The sequence below is a fragment of the Acanthopagrus latus genome, chromosome 6 (assembly GCF_904848185.1).
Source record: "Acanthopagrus latus isolate v.2019 chromosome 6, fAcaLat1.1, whole genome shotgun sequence".
Lineage (NCBI taxonomy): Eukaryota > Metazoa > Chordata > Actinopteri > Spariformes > Sparidae > Acanthopagrus > Acanthopagrus latus.
The window spans coordinates 17,942,995-17,958,794 of record NC_051044.1 but is presented as its reverse complement, the minus strand read 5'-3'; the positions used below and the strand labels follow the sequence as shown (position 1 = coordinate 17,958,794).

Here is a 15,800-nt window from a genome sequence, read left to right as displayed (position 1 = left end):
CATCACTGACTCATCAGCAAACTGAGTAAACAAACTCTCTTTGTCTTCATGATTGAATAACCTGAGTAAGCAAACATTCCCAACACGGAGTTGGGAGTGAGACTCAAAAATCAACTTTCCTTACAAATAGCACCAAAGTTGTCTTTAAGAAATCACATCTAACATTTGATAAACTGATTCTTAAAGGTACACTGTGTAGTTTTGGGGAAGGTCTTTGCTTACTGTTTTTTTTTTATTTTTTATGCCATACTGTAGAATAGTACAAAAGTAAAAAAGTGCAATGCACAAATGCAACCGCCCTTTATTGACTGCGATTACCTCTCATTTATAGGGACTGACTCTATTTAATGTATACAGTCTTGATAAGAGAGAGGTAAATCTAATTACTGTTATTGTTGCAGTACATTAACGAGCGTTTACCTGTTCTAGCTCCATGATATTGGAGACTGTAATATAGTAAATTGATGTTTGGTTTAATGTCCTCACATTGCATGTTGGGTGTATGATTGGTTGCAGACTTGCAGCTGCTCCCTATTTACAATGCCCTCTTATCATCACAAGCCATTTTGATGAAGGTGAAGCACTGAATTGTCAAAAGTAAATGTATTCGTAGAGGTAAGAGCATGTGCAGGAGTTTATTTGAAACTTTGGAATAAAGGTATCATAGCAACAGCACAGACTGAACCAAAGTTTCTTTACAGGCGCTTATTATTGGACTTCAGTGTCGGACTCTGTTTGACCCTCATCTTCACTCGTGCCTCGCTGGAGCTGCTGCTTTTGTCTGATGTCTCTCAGCGCAGTCAGGATGAGGTCACTTTTTTCAGCAGCACTCGAAGAGCCCACCTAACATGGCAAAGGAGAGTTATGATCATTCACTCCCCTCTTTTACATACTCACATGGAGGTTAACAGAACTGTGTCCTAGTCCTCTTACATCTTTAAAACTGATGCTCTTCCTGATCCTCTCTGGAGGAAGCGGAGCAGGAGTAGATGGAGGAGGAGGAACCCAAGGGGGAAGCAGACTCTGTTTTAGTGACTTTGTGCGTTGTGGTGTCTGATGGGAGGTGGTGCTGCCTTTGAAGGAGGGAACAGGTGGCAGAGGCCCCTTTTTCAGAGCAAGGGAGATGGACGCCCCGGTAGATCTCGGCAGCGTATGAGACACTGGGCCTGTCAAATGTACCAGAAGCTGCTATCGCTATTCAATATTTACTTTTGAAGCATGAGATAAACATTTTCAAGAACGACATTAAAGGTATATTTCAGATTATTTGAAATGGGGCTGTATGAGATACTCAACCATCATCAGTGTATTACCTGCATTGGATGGCAGTCAGCATGCTGCAGGTGTGGGAAGCTAAGCAATGTACTGCTGTGGACAGTGTCAGCAGCAAAATGTATCTTTGCAGCTGAAAACAACCCACCTAATGAAAAGAATCCATACCCCTTTCAGTGTACACCATATATAAAAGGTTTTCACCACCTTACCTTGTCAACAGACACACTTTTCTAACCAGAGAATGCCGTTATAAAAGCCAAATATTGCTCCAAACAAACATGACTCCATTGGCAGAAACAGTCATTTTACTTTGCAAATCACAGAAGTTGCTGTTCTGACTGACACAAACACTTAATTTGTAGGTGTTTTGGTGAATCTGGACGCTTTAAAACGCAAAAGTGACATGATTACACAAATAAATTCCCCCAGAAATGCAGTGGTAGACGAGCAACTTCTACATTCTGTGAAATTAAAGCTGTTGACAAGGCAGTCTGGCCTGGACAGATTGATCATTTTCATTCTGTCAAAAAAAGGCTATCTGTTGGAAAGATAAAGCAGTGAAAATATTCTCAATATAGCATACATTTTAACTGACATCAATATTTTAAGGGTTTCGCTGCTGACCCTGTCCACAGCAGTACATTTCTGAGCTTTGTTCACTGGTAGTCCTGCTGATTCCAAACTGGGGGCGTGCCAACTGCCATAGGTAATACACTGACTATAGATAAGTACCTCATACGATCCCCTTTCCAAAAACTTGAACGATCTTGAACTATTGAGCCTACACTGCTCGACATTTTCCAGAGTAAAGCACCTTTCTTCCTCAGCTCTCTTTGCACAGCTTTGACACCACCAATCTGGTTGATGATGCATTCAACAGCCTCAGCAACGTCTTTGCCTTTCAAGTCGTCCTCACTGAGCTGTGCTCGCATCAACAGGTTCCTCATAGAGGTGTCCAGATCGTGAAACTTCACCAAACAGTTACAGCAAGGAATGTGATGAATTAGCATTTTATCTCCACATGGACTCTTTACAATTTGATATTGCCTTGATGTCTGTCTGACAGTAATGTTCCTTACTTCTTCTGTTGATGGTGCATCCATGGTCAAATGCTCCTCCTCTTCTGATTCGTTTAGTGGCTGAATTCTGCAGAGAACAGAGACACAAAGTTAACTATAACTCAAATCATCTGTTCTCTCTCATCTTAAGGTCAATAAAGTCCTTTTTGTCACCCTGAATCAGGCGGGTCACTCTTTGAGCTGTCCTCTTGTTCAGCACTTGTTTTTTCAATCATCCAGGTCATCTCTTCTGCAAAACAAATGATGTAAAATGAGCTTAAACTAGATATGAGTGAAACAAAGTTGTTGTTTTTTTTTTTTTTGTTATCACAAATCATCTATTTGCTTGTTCTACGACCTTGGTCTCTTTGGACAGCCTCCACTGCAAAATGAAATTCCTCTGCCTCCTCCTCATTTGCAAAGTTGAGGCCTACCTGATGGTCCTGTGTAAACACAGTAAATTTACCTTAAACCAGCTGAAAAACTGTGATAAGCATGTCGCACACAAACAGGGGCACTTACATCTGCAGGGAAATTGTGGAAGAACTTTCGAGTTGCAGTGTATTTGAATGGGATGTACAGCTCCTGCTCCCACAGTAACTTTGCACGCTGTGTTTAAGATAAGGGAAGGATGAAAGGAAAGGAAAATAGGAAACAGGTTATGAACAGATATTAAAGTACTTATAGGCACGCCCATTAAGATACATTTCCCTATTGTGCTGAAAGGGAACTGCAAATTAAAGACAGCTGTCACTTCACTGAGGGAAGTGGTTTGCTGGTGGATGTGAGTAGGTGGAGTATCTCTTATCAGTTCTGCAGTTCCTCTTACCTTGACACAGTACAGTCGCAGGAAGTAGGAGTGAATGGACTCGTCCTCAATGAGACACACAGCACCACAACCCAAACAGCTCCAGCCGGGACTCTCACCCTCAGCGTCTTTGGCCCTTAGTACCTGTGCTACTGTAGTTTTGACCAGCTGAAATGGACCAGGAGTCACACAGATCACACAAATGGTACAGCCTTATTCAGACTTATGCATATATATGAGGAAGAATAGCCAGGAGCCTCTAATCAGCAGCTTGAAATGTGTAACTAGAGCAGAAAAATGGCAGGGAAATCGAGTCCATCTTAAATAGATACTTCAATTCTTTGGCTGAAAAAAGTTCTGTCATTGCATTTGCCCTACAGTTAGTACAGTTTTGCCTCTGTTATTTTACTTTGATTCTCAGTGTTCTTCTTCTTTGTGCCTCGGAGCAACCTTTGAGACACTCTGGTTTAGTTTCAGAGCGAGAGAGGTTGCTCCTCAGAGAGACCATGACCTCTTTTCAGAGGCTTATGATGCTGTGAAATGATCCATTTAACTGAGAGCTTCACAAGGCCAAACCACTTTATTAAACCCTGCCATGACATAATCCAGTGTTATCACTTGTCTTTCAAGTCCTACCTCACCATTAGTTTTCAATAACCACCAGGCAAATCCTCATAATCCATAATCCACAAAACGTGGGGTCACAGAATTAAGGTGTCATCTTTTTCTCTGTTAATGATTTCCTTTTGATATCTGATGTTCATTGTTACGTTGATGACACGCTGTTCTACCTGTCCATCACACCAACTGAAATGTATTCTTTTATTTAGGAGTATTTTCCATGGGTCCCAGTGATCACGCTCATATCTCTTCACATATTGGTGCACATCACGGTAGTCCATGAGAGTCTCTGCTTTCTGTGTCATTCAGAAAAACACACAAAGCTCCCTCTTGACAAAACACTCTGTAGTACCAGGGCTGGCTTTTACTGTGAATTGTGATGTGTCTGACTTCTCTTTCATATCCCTTCGCTTTTTATTCCTATCATTATTTACTTTTTCTTTTTTCTTTTGTCAAAGGTCGTGAGTACGATCTAGTGACATCTAGTGGTGAGGTTGCAGATTGCAACTAAGTGAACACTGGTTATTTGAACATCCTCTACTTTGCATGTTAAAACAAACAAACAAACAGACAGACAGACAAACAAACAAACAACCACAGGTGAACAAACAAAGTAGTATTGACTCTGTGGAAGAGCACCAGCTCCCTTAGCTCCCTCCCATATAGATTGAATAAGAAAGCAGTTTAATGTGACCCATATTATGCCTCTTTTTAGGTGGTGACCTCTAGTGACTGCAGTAATTATTACAGCTAGAAAGGAGGAAGTGAGGAAGAGTAGAAAAGTCAGAGAAGGGAGGAGGTCAAGGACGAACAGTTGGTTTGATCAAGCACAGAACAGAAACCAGCAGACAACAGTGAATTCTTTTAACTTACTAATGTAGTGAAGTTATATCACATACATCATATACTGAAAATAATGTTGGTAACATGAGCAAGTTTTTAACGGAAGTTGCAGAAGCAATCCTTGTGATTTTAACCTAAACTGTGATGTTTTCCTTAACAATATTTCTCGTGCCTAAACCTAACCAAATTGCGACCAAACAACTAAGGTTGTGTAAGTGTAACTCTGCAACTGCCATGTTGTTTTGGGAACGGTATCATATATTATTTTGGGAGACTCTAACAATGGATCTATTTAGTCACTGAGGTGTGAGGATGTGTTGAAAGGGTTCTCTCTTAGGAACGAAAACAACAGTTGTTAGTTTCAGGTGACTGACTACACTAATGACAACAAACACCTTTAATGACTATTCCTATCTATATACATTCTATATCACATTTCTGCAGAAAATGGACCAGCATAATTCATACATACATGATTCCTACATTAAGTTCACATTGAAAAAGGTTATGATTTTATCTTAGATGTTCTAGCGTTCCAGGAAGTACAAGCAGCAGAAACTGTAAACAAAACAGCCCCCGCAGACAGCCCATTCATCCACCAGGTATTCAGATAACATTAAAACAGAAATTGCAGACTAAAACAATATTTTTGCTGTTACACTGGTTCAAACTGTTATACATACAGAACAACCTGAGTTAAATTACTGTTAAGTTTTGTTTCATGGCTGTTGATTTGAATGAACTGACCTTACAGGGAGGTTCGAGCAGAGTGAAGAGGATACCTTTCTCACGGATAGTCAGCAGATCACTCATGACATGACATCCAGGAATCAGACTTGAGGCCATCACACAACTTTTGTTCTCACCTTCTACTCACCACTGCCGTCACTGTTTCCCCCCTTTTTTATTTTTCTAATCCACTGAACACACCGAGCCTGAACACATTTACTTCGGCTCCTTACCGTAACTAGTTTGAATGGAAATGTTTCCAGCTAGTGCAGCCGGTGACCATGCAAATATATTTGACTTAGCGTACGCTTGTGTGTGCACTGTGGCTTTCCCTCACTAACTGAACAACTGTATTTATAGTTGATGGGAAAAGAAAGCAGATGTTTGTTAATCATTCAAAATTAGTTGAAGGTACTGCGTGTCTGCTCTTACAGTGTCTGTTTCTATTCCTCAATTACAAGGTCAACTGTAGATTAATTAGTTGGAAAGGTTTTTATCACACATAGTTCACCTTGTCACATGTATTAAACTGTCAAAGCAAAACAGACATAATCTACAAGGAGTGATGGAAAATAACCAAGTTACAAGTCATTTATTTGAGCGTTTCTATTCTATATCACCTTATATTTTTACTTTGCTAAATTTAGGTTTATGTTTGATGTATAAACATGTATTTATATATATAAAAGAGTTATATATATATAAAGAACATTTCAGAGTTGTAGATTAAACTCTCAAACAGTAAATAAAGTAGTTATAATTAGCTCCATTTTAACCATACAACATTACAGGGGTAACATGTAAGAACTGGCCACCTGTCAGAGTCATACTCACAACAAACAGGTGGCAGCACATCACTTGGTAACTGCTAACTGCCGCTAACTGTAGCTGCTGTTAGCTTGTTCGCTCAGTTAGCCTTACAGTTAGCAGTCCAGACTGGGAGAATGGGCACTGTGGAAATGCTGTCTCAAAAACATCCTGATATCCAATTTTGAGAAACTAGCTCTCCAGCACATTGAGGACAATAACCCTGCCAGCCTGGACCCTCTCCAGTATGCTCTCAGAACCAACAGATGCACAGAGGATGCCATATCCACTGCCTTTCACTCAGTCTTCACACATCTGGAGAATAAGAACAGCTACATCAGGATGCTGTTTGTTGGCTTCAGCTCAGCATTCAACACAAACTCTCCCATGAAGCTGATTGAAAACCTAGACTCTCAGGGCCTAACGTGCTAACTTGAGAAGTTGTCTCTGTAACACAATACACAATTGTCAACACTGTTATTTCTTCACCGTCCTTTGAAATTTTGGTGAATTTATTGAATGCTCTCACATCAAATACTTGTACATATTGCACATTAGAATGATTCTTACATGTAATATATTGTAAATAATATAGAAACATAACATTGACATGGGCCATTATGGTTTTTCTCTTTTGATATTTCTATTCTATTATTGTTTTATTTCTATATCATGAAGTGTTTTTACATTAGGGTAGTTCCTCTACTGCTGCCTACACCTGTTATTATGATCCTGTACACATAAAAAATTTACAGGGGGTGTTGGGTTTGCAGGTCCAATGCTATAGGTCCTGCTCGCTGATGCTTATATGTTTCCACTTCCCTCAGTTTAGAAACCAGTTACCAGTTACCATTGTTACCAGTGGGCAGCAGACAATATTAATGACTTAGCAGTGGCTCTCAGAGGAAGAAATTTCAAGTGTGAAGAAATGTCTGGATGAGGTTGATATATTTACAACTTGAACTCTCAGTTTAAATTTCCTTTAATTGTTCACGTTACAATACAGACATAATAATTTCTCATAAAGGGCCCCTTGGGAACTTATTGATTGAATGTAATCTTGCTAATGAATATGTTTAATGACTTCCACATAGTCTTTTGTTGTTTACAGAGAGAAAAAACTATTTCTCACACTGTCGCCAAGTAACGTCATTCTTTCTTTCACTTGACAGCAATAATATTACAGTCACAATACAGGCTTTTATAATTCTCTCTGTGTCAAACAAATTGTGCAGAATTAGCTTTCCTGCACAACAACTGGGAGATTAAATGAGTACTCAGATCTTGTACATGAGCAAAAGCAGCAATACTACATGTAGAAATACTTACAAGTAAAAGGCATTATTTTTTTTTGCTGAAGCAAAGGCAAAGAAAATATGAGCCTTAACATATACTACTGTAATAAGTGGGTAATTGGATGGATGTATAAAGTAGCAGAGGGTGGAAATACTCAAGTACAAGTACCTCTACCTCTATAATAGTACAGTGCTCCAGTTCCACCACTGTAGTATGAAAAAAGTCAAACAACACAGTTGTAAAACATAAAAAACAGTTTTATTTCCCATATTAGACTACAAAACAATCAAGATAAATGACATTTATTAGACTGTTGGGTGCAGAGATACAAAGACGCATAAAAAGTGACTAAAAGACAAGAAGTGACACGCAGATGGGAAAATATTGCTCACTCTGTTTTTCATAGTTTTACACTATTTTTGTCAAATGGTAATTTTCCCTTGCTCTTCAGAGAATGTGACTTCTTTGTGACTGTTACACACCACTCCTCTGTCTCCCCCTCCTCATGTGTGGGCTCCTCCAGGTTCGGGCCTCTTCCTCCTCTTACTGAGCAGCGGGTTGTTGGACATGTCCAGGTCTTTGATCTTCACCTGGTCATAGTCGACACGCATGGTGGCCAGGGCACTGGTCATTTCCTCCTGTTTGGAGACATAGCGTGCTGTAAATCTGGTGCTTTACTGCCACCTTGTGCTCATATTCTGAAACTAAACAGAGTCCCACCTTCACATCGTCCCACAGCTCCTTGTCCTCTGTCAAAACACGAGAGGTGTGCAAGGGTGTCGGAGGGACCACCATCGACTGCTGCAGTAATATAAAACACAAAATCACATCAGTCAAAGGATAACATACAAGTCTATAGGCCCAGCGGTAACACAGGGATAACTTACACTAATCCAGGGGTGGTTCACAAACTGTTCAATGGTCATCCTCTCATTGGGATCAGTCTTCAGTAGCTGAATGATAAGCTGTTTGGCTGTAGGACATAAAATTAAGATTTTAGTGCAGAACAGACTTTTGAACTGACTGGATGTGTTGTAAAGGTTGTTCAGATATCTTCAAACATGCAATTTGTTCGGCGCAGCACGCTCCTTTAGACCCTCGCTAATCAATTGCTTTGCCACTTGGGGGCAGAAACAAGCTGTGAACACTGAAATATTATGATTCACACATCCAGCCAATACAGAGGAACACTTTTATTCATTCAGAATTGTGTTTCTAGTTATCTGATGAATGTAAGTTCAAAATTTACTTGTAAGCCTCCGCTACCGGTGGACTGTGTCTTTCTGTTTTTTTGGTGCTGAGCAGTGGTGCACAGTTGATTTATCAGAGCTTTGTTTGTTTGTTTGTTTTTTTTGCTGAAAAGGGTGCTTGTAGATGGAATAACAAGGAAATAGAATGATGAGAGTCAGTCTACACAGAAAAACAAAACAATGAGCTCAAAGTCTTTAAAATGCTCCATTACACCGATGAGAATTAAAATCAGACAATAATTCTCGGTGGCTTTGTCACTTCAAACGATCAGTGTTTGGCAATGCAACATTATTACTTTCCCCATATGAGAGTAGTGTAAGGGATTACAATTTCAAAATCAGTTTTACTATGACTGTGCAGTTACTTTATTAAGTGCACTGCCAGAATGTAGGCCTCGGTAGGCTGTGTGATGCTGAAATGAATGCGTGGCAGGTCACATCAGCTACTAGCTAAAAAGCTGAAGGAGTGGAGGAAGACGGAGAGAGGTATGTCTCAATGATTTTATCTCAAAGATGCAATGCACACAGTGGTTTGTTGTAAATTTGTTTTACAAGCAGCAAAACAATGACAAACAACATAAAAAAAGAATCTGAAAGAGGTAAATGAGGCCTCTGCTGCCAGAGAAGCAGCACAAACCCCGGCTGGATAACAGAACCTGGATTTCAAAGCAGGACATGGTTGTGGAAAGACGTTAAGAGGACAAGATTTAAAGAAGTTTGTCGCTGGGTAAGTTACATTGTGGAGAAGAAATTAACAGTGTGAAAGTAACAGTCCTTATTTAGTAACGTAACTAATTACCTTTGATACTAAGTAAGCGGAGTAATAATTAAAGAGTAACTTATGAACTTGTCCAGCGCTGTTCATGGATAAATACGACAAATAAGACATTTTATTACATGCAATATTAATTCATGTTATAAATTCCACGTCTGACGCCTGACCTTCCTCAGAAACGTCGGCCCACTCAGGGTTGGGGAACTCGTATTGGCCCAACCGGATCCTCTGCTTCATGCCTGGAGAGATGGCCTGACCTGTGTTTGAGTAGAACGGAGGAAACCCACACAGACTACAAACAAAACAGAGGACGAGAAGACGCCATTTTACCTTGCTGTCTTCCCTCATAGAGTATAGCACAGTGCAGTACAGTAGATACAATATACCAGAACAGCAATAAAGGTTTCATTGAGCTGAATCCGTTGCCGACGCACATGATACTCACAGAATGTACATGATTACGCCCAGAGACCACATGTCACATGACTTGTCATATTTCTCTGGCCCAAGCACTTCTGGGGCTGAATGGACAAACAGACACAGAAAAATACCAACACACTGATGTGGAGAATGAAGACACACTTGCACAGGAACAGGTCCATATGTGGATACATGCAAACAAAATGAACGACAGCAACCACGTCCAAAAACTAGGCCCCGTAATAGCACATTTAGAATACATTTCTCCTACTACAGTGCAGTCATGACAGCGAACACTCACCAACGTAATACGGAGTGTAACAGGGAGTTTGGAGGGAGTTGTGCAGCGTCGTCTCCTTGGCAAAGCCAAAGTCAGTCAGTTTGAGTGTGGCGTTACTCTCCTTGGTGGTGTAGAGCAGGTTTTCAGGCTTCGGTGAGAGATTCAAAATGACGTTGTTAGGTTTAAATTCTTTCTTAGATTCACTGTGAAGGATTACTCTGACAGCAGCGGTACCTTTACATCCCTGTGAGCGATGTCCATGTGGTGGAGGAACTTTATGGCCGAGCCGATGTCATGCATGATCTCTGACGCCTCTGATGGACGGACACGACATGGATGCAAACACGTACTGACAACCCATGAATTTCAGCTGCGTCATGTGAACTGTAACTCACCTCTCTCTGTGAAGGCCTGGTCTCCTCGGGCCTGAATGCGGCTGAACAGCTCCCCTCCCTCCATACTGAGACAAAATTAACAAAGAGATCAGAACTGGGGCAGCGAGGGGACTCTTGGCAAATGACCACAGTTCTCTACTGCAATCATGGTGTGACAACAAAGTGAGTCATTGTGCCGCACAATTTACTGCTCAGATGAGTCCAGTCTTCTGAGCCACGGCAGGCTCAGATGATGCAAGCTGTGAGGATGCATTTAAAGGGAAAACCCAGCCAAGAACAGAATTTACAGCAAGCTTTTGTGACATCTAACAGCAGATGTAGATGATCTAATAGTGCTGCCAGGTGACAATTGAGCTGAGAGCTGGTTTTGAGTTCAAGATGTTACATATCCAAATGAGCTTTATTTCAAAGAGCAGCTAACAACGTAGCTCCTCCAACACAAAGTGTTTCATAGTCCAGTGAAAATGGCCTCATTAAAAACTGTTCGGTGTGCTCAGCTCACAAGTGGATGGTGCATAATACACATGCGAACACAGATCAAGACACAAAGGGGACACGGAGGCCTCCAGTCATTCAAGCCACAGTGACATGTGGTCAGCGATGCAAATGAATCCTGTCAAGTCTGTTCTGTTGCACGGTAGGAGGAAAACAACACGCGCAAACAACCCGAGTCACATTATTACCACCTTTGTTCATCTGCTGTTCTGGACTGTGACGTCTCACACTTCTCAGTCTGAGCTGAATTATTTGCACAAGAGGACAAATCACCAAACCAAACTAGTGTGTCATGGCTTCCCAAAGAATACATACAGATATATAGAATTTTGACTTCGTAAGTAAGAAAAAAATTACATTACAAAGTCATTTTTATAAAGTGTTATGCTGTGTGGGACTAAAGATCTAACTTTAATAAACCAAGGATAAAAGCTTCATAAGTTAGGACCCGGGTTTATTGTTTAAGGGCACAATCCGCAGTGTGGAAGAAGCTAGGATGCAAACAAAAGCAGAATCCAAAAGTATGGGAGAGATGTGCAGAAGTTTACTTCCTTTCTGTTGAGATTTACCCAAAGTACAAAATCAAATTCGTGCCAGGTGTGTGCTGAAATCAAGCTCGGCTGGATCTAGATACCATCCAGATGTTTGGAGACAGACGGGTTCTGAACTGGGCATGGTGTGACTTCATGCAGTCTGTCTCTCGGCTTCAAGAGGAGACAATTATATCAGGGTTAATATATTTATCTTTTATTAGCATGCATATTAGCAGCATGATGGCTATTTACGAAAAACTTAATCAATACCTTATTCTGCATGACCATATTCTACAACTACTATATCTATATTTGAGAGATTTCTTTCTGTTTAACTTTGTATGCTGTTTTCTTGGCCGGGACTACTTCATGTAACAGATTCTGAATCTTAATGGGAATATTCCAGGTAAAAAATAAGAAATTATCCGTTAACAACACTTCATATATATGGTTTATTTTTACGTACGAAAACACAATACAACCAGTGGTACTAACGTCAAAATTAAGTATTTCTTTCAAAATATACGTTTCCCATTCTAAAGTGAAGTCTTTACGATAACTACTTCACTTGTAAGTTGACACTTAATAAATCCAAACAGGTTTGACTCCTTTTATTTACCACCCGTAAGCAGTAATGACGACTTTACTTAGGAAAAAACTTGTGTAAACAGCCCTTTGGTCATAGAATATGATCATGCAGAATACGTGTTTTGTACTGACTAATAAAGAACCAACATGCTAATAGCCAGCTAGTTTATTGTAAGAATATAAAACTGTGCTACATTATCAAAAAACACTTTACTCCACCATGGTTTTCCCCTTAAAGGCCCCAAATAAGTACAGACTATATGTATATAACATAGTGTTGAACATGCTCACCACTCCATTATGATGAGGAGACACTTCTTCCCCTGGTGCATGTTCTCATACAGGCTGAGTATTGGGACGATGTGTGGACCTCCGGACACTCGCCAATGCAGCTCGACCTCCCGTCTGGCTTTAGGAGTGTCATACAGGATCTGCTCAACACCAAGAAAACACACATCAGTGAAATGATCCGGTTTCTTATTTGTTTTTGTCATGCTTTTTAGTTACAGTTTACGAAAACTAACCTATAAAACTATGCGTGACAAGAACAAACAGACTTTAGAAAACACTTTAACTACCTGAAACAATACTGTTAACTTATAAACGGTGCATGTTTTGTCAGTTTGGTCAAATGTTTCACACAACAAGCACGAAGAGTGATTGTTGCACGTACATGCCTTCACAAAGTCTTGTATTTGTATTGTAATATCTTTTCTCAACTTCTCCAATCTTGCCCCTAAAACCCCTAACCCCAACCCCTAAAACTAATACTGAAACTTAAAGAAATGAAACCAAAACAAATTCTTAAATATCTCTGACCTATTTGAGGCTTTTACACCTGCATTTATGTTTGCAGATCTCACTCCCCGAGGCAGACACACTGATCTATCTAAATACGAGTTTGACGTCTTCAACAAGAAATCAATAAACCAGAGACAAGCCCACGTCTTACAGCGAAGACACTCACTGTAGTAATGGCTACTATCATAACCATTAATCTGCAGTAATTTCTGCTGAGAGCTTTAAGAGTGAATACTCCAAGCAGTCGGCCCTGTCTTTAAAGACGCAGGGCTGTAGCTGCTGTTATCAAACACAGGGGAGGGGGATATCCTATTTTCCTAGACGTGCAGACCCCGGCCCATATCCTCAATGGACATTGTGGAGGGGGAAAAAAAGGCTTTATAAAGGTGTGGCTTTGCTCCAAATCACGGCTTTGCCTCTCTCAGAGGACACATTGTGAGCTCGCTCTTCACATTTCATCATACCTTTTTCGGCTGTGGCTCACTGCTAAAGATATTCCAGAGAAAACATGTGGAGGCACTCACGGGGCGGTGCTTCCTGTTTGTATTTTCTTAAAGCTTTGCTGCAAACCTTCAGCTGTTTGTTGACTCACTGGCTCTGACGCTCTCTCACAACCTTAATTCCCCAAGTTGGCTTTAAAAAGAAATCACATTTAATGAGCGCATCCTTCAAGGTGCACTGTGTAGTTTTGGCAAAGAAACTATGATATGTCTTTGTATTACTGCCTCATTAAAATTGTAAACATTACAATTCTCAGGCTGAATTTCAACAGTGTGCCCCTTTAATGGTGAGCAGGTGAGTGAAAAATGCAGGTTTTTACTTGTGTTGCATGTCAGAGGATCAAGAAAATGATGTGAGGCATGAACAGAGCAAGTCATTGTCCACACAACCATCATGAACAACTGTGTCAAAGCATCCCAGACAGCACATCACCGTCTGACAGACACGTCCACTGTCTGGGCGGCTCTGTAACTCAATCTGCTGTCAGCTTGCTGCTGCATGCATCCATGACTGAATTAACGTCTCATCTGCGTCACAGTAACATCCACCTCACATCACAGAAATCACACTTGTGGACAGATCTGCAGACACGAAATGGTGCAGATCAGAGAGCAGACATGAATAATTGATGACAGCAGCCTCACACCGCTCACACCAAGCAGGATGAAGAAGCAGACACACACACACACACACACACACACACACACACACACACACACACACACACACACACACCTTTAGGGCACATTTCTCTCCTGTTTTCTTGCAGTAGCACTCTAGCACTTTGCCATTGATGCCCAGGCCGAGGACCTGAGCTGTGACTTTATAGTCCTCTGTCACTGCGTGTCTCTTGAACTCCAGTTTGGAGTGGGGAGGTGGTGGGAGGTCAGTCAGGCCGCTGACCGGGCTGCTCCCCGGGCCGGCGGAGTGCTGCGCAGTAATTGCATTCACAGGCTGCTCCTCCTGGTCATGATGCATTTTTGTTCTCTCTGTAAAAACCAACAGTGATTCAGAGAAAATCACATCAGCCTCTGCTGCGGAACATATCCGGTGTCATCCTAGTTCGCCCGAGAGCGTCCAGAGGACTTTCGCACTCCCCGACAGACCTTCTCTGAACACCGTAGGAGCGGAAAAAAAGAGGTATGTGATCTATAACACCTCCTTGGAGTACAGAAAAAGGGCGGAGGTCTTGAATCGCACCGTTTTATTGGCACAAAGAACTACAAAAGACTCCAGCGACTCTCCGGATGGGTGTGTGGAAATGATAAAACACGCAAAATTACACCGAGAGAGAGAGATGGTGCCCCTGCCTGGTCCTCATCGCGGTAATCTGCCTCTTTCTGCGGGCTACATCAACATCTCCAGCTCCCCTACGTCAGCGCGGAGCGGCTCAAATTCAAGTTTCTTAAAGGAACAACCACGCGCAAAGACGCACGGCAGGGAAACGAAAAAAAAAACACGACCAGAAATCAACCTAAGAAGTGCATGGTTCAAGTCGAGGAGGAATGAAAACTTGATTCCTAAATCACACCGTGGTAGTTTCATCTCTTTAAAACAGCCGCTGGGCAGGGGCGACTCTAGAGTCTGTAAATTCCCAGGGGGGCCCCCTTCAACCAGCCTTCAGTCTGACACCAGCTAAAACTGTACCAATCAAAACCTTATTTTTTTTGTGATATTATTTCATGTTCGAATTAATAGAAGTTCAAAACTTGAATAGCATTAAATATCAGAACAATTAAAACCTAACTGAATAACCACGTCTTCACCATTGTCACATTGTAAATAACCCCCATAGTGAGGCCAGTGATCATGTAGCAGTGCAGCTCCCTCTAAGGAGATATTGTGTTAAAATTATAGTTGGATAAAGTAAAGTGAAAGTCACCCATTGGAATAGTGTAATAGAGTAAGTGTTGTATGTTTAACAATAAAACAACTTAAGCATCAAAAGCACAAGTAAATGTAATTCGTACATATATACATGTATTTATATGCTGTATACTATGGGGCGACTGATTATAAGAGCTCATATTCAATATTTTCTGATGATCAGAATCTTTTTTTTTATAACAGTGATAGAATGTAACTGAGTACATTTACTCAAGCACTGTACTATAAATTTGAGTTTTTCCTTCCACTAAACTACATTTGGGAGGCAAATATCGAACCTGTTACCTTACGTGCTGCATCAGAGCCAAAGCAGCACATCTCTTCAAACAATTCTTCCCAGGGTCCACGAGGAGTTTGGTAACTAAATCAGGTCTTGACAGGTTTCGATGTAGAAAATATGTGCCGTTAAACCTGAAACAAAGTGGTTTGTTGCTTCAG

At 41.0% G+C, this 15,800-nt stretch overlaps 2 protein-coding genes across 2 annotated transcripts; both read right to left on the bottom strand.

Moving 5' to 3' along the window:
* Nucleotides 1-621: 621 nt before the first annotated feature.
* si:dkey-197j19.6 (neural Wiskott-Aldrich syndrome protein) lies at nucleotides 622-5,649 on the bottom strand. The gene is made up of 9 exons (XM_037100290.1): nucleotides 5,353-5,649; nucleotides 3,163-3,309; nucleotides 2,856-2,942; nucleotides 2,692-2,776; nucleotides 2,508-2,583; nucleotides 2,355-2,421; nucleotides 2,090-2,243; nucleotides 934-1,166; nucleotides 622-843 (listed from the first exon to the last, which is right to left on the bottom strand). The coding sequence occupies exons 1-9, from the start codon at nucleotides 5,449-5,451 to the stop codon at nucleotides 709-711; spliced, it is 1,083 nt and encodes a 360-aa protein (XP_036956185.1). The 5' UTR covers nucleotides 5,452-5,649; the 3' UTR covers nucleotides 622-708.
* Nucleotides 5,650-7,676: 2,027 nt separating this feature from the next.
* Nucleotides 7,677-14,913, bottom strand: LOC119020732 (MAP kinase-activated protein kinase 2-like). Its single transcript, XM_037100289.1, has 10 exons — nucleotides 14,211-14,913; nucleotides 12,465-12,604; nucleotides 10,558-10,622; nucleotides 10,397-10,476; nucleotides 10,184-10,310; nucleotides 9,908-9,983; nucleotides 9,630-9,754; nucleotides 8,325-8,410; nucleotides 8,158-8,238; nucleotides 7,677-8,075 (listed from the first exon to the last, which is right to left on the bottom strand). Exons 1-10 carry the CDS (start codon nucleotides 14,451-14,453, stop codon nucleotides 7,941-7,943), a joined length of 1,158 nt encoding a protein of 385 aa, XP_036956184.1. The 5' UTR covers nucleotides 14,454-14,913; the 3' UTR covers nucleotides 7,677-7,940.
* Between the last annotated feature and the right edge of the window lie 887 nt (nucleotides 14,914-15,800).

Coding starts and splice junctions, on each gene's coding strand:
- si:dkey-197j19.6 (XM_037100290.1), bottom strand. CDS start 5,451: ATGGCCTCAAGTCTGATTCCTGGATGTCATGTCATGAGTGATCTGCTG. Junction 3,310..5,352: donor TGCTCGAACCTCCCTGTAAG/GTCAGTTCATTC, acceptor GGTCCATTTCAG/CTGGTCAAAACTACAGTAGC. Junction 2,422..2,507: donor AGTGACCCGCCTGATTCAGG/GTGACAAAAAGG, acceptor TGTTCTCTGCAG/AATTCAGCCACTAAACGAAT.
- LOC119020732 (XM_037100289.1), bottom strand. CDS start 14,453: ATGCATCATGACCAGGAGGAGCAGCCTGTGAATGCAATTACTGCGCAG. Junction 9,755..9,907: donor GGCGTAATCATGTACATTCT/GTGAGTATCATG, acceptor TTTTGTTTGTAG/TCTGTGTGGGTTTCCTCCGT. Junction 8,411..9,629: donor GGCCGACGTTTCTGAGGAAG/GTCAGGCGTCAG, acceptor TATGTCCTACAG/CCAAACAGCTTATCATTCAG.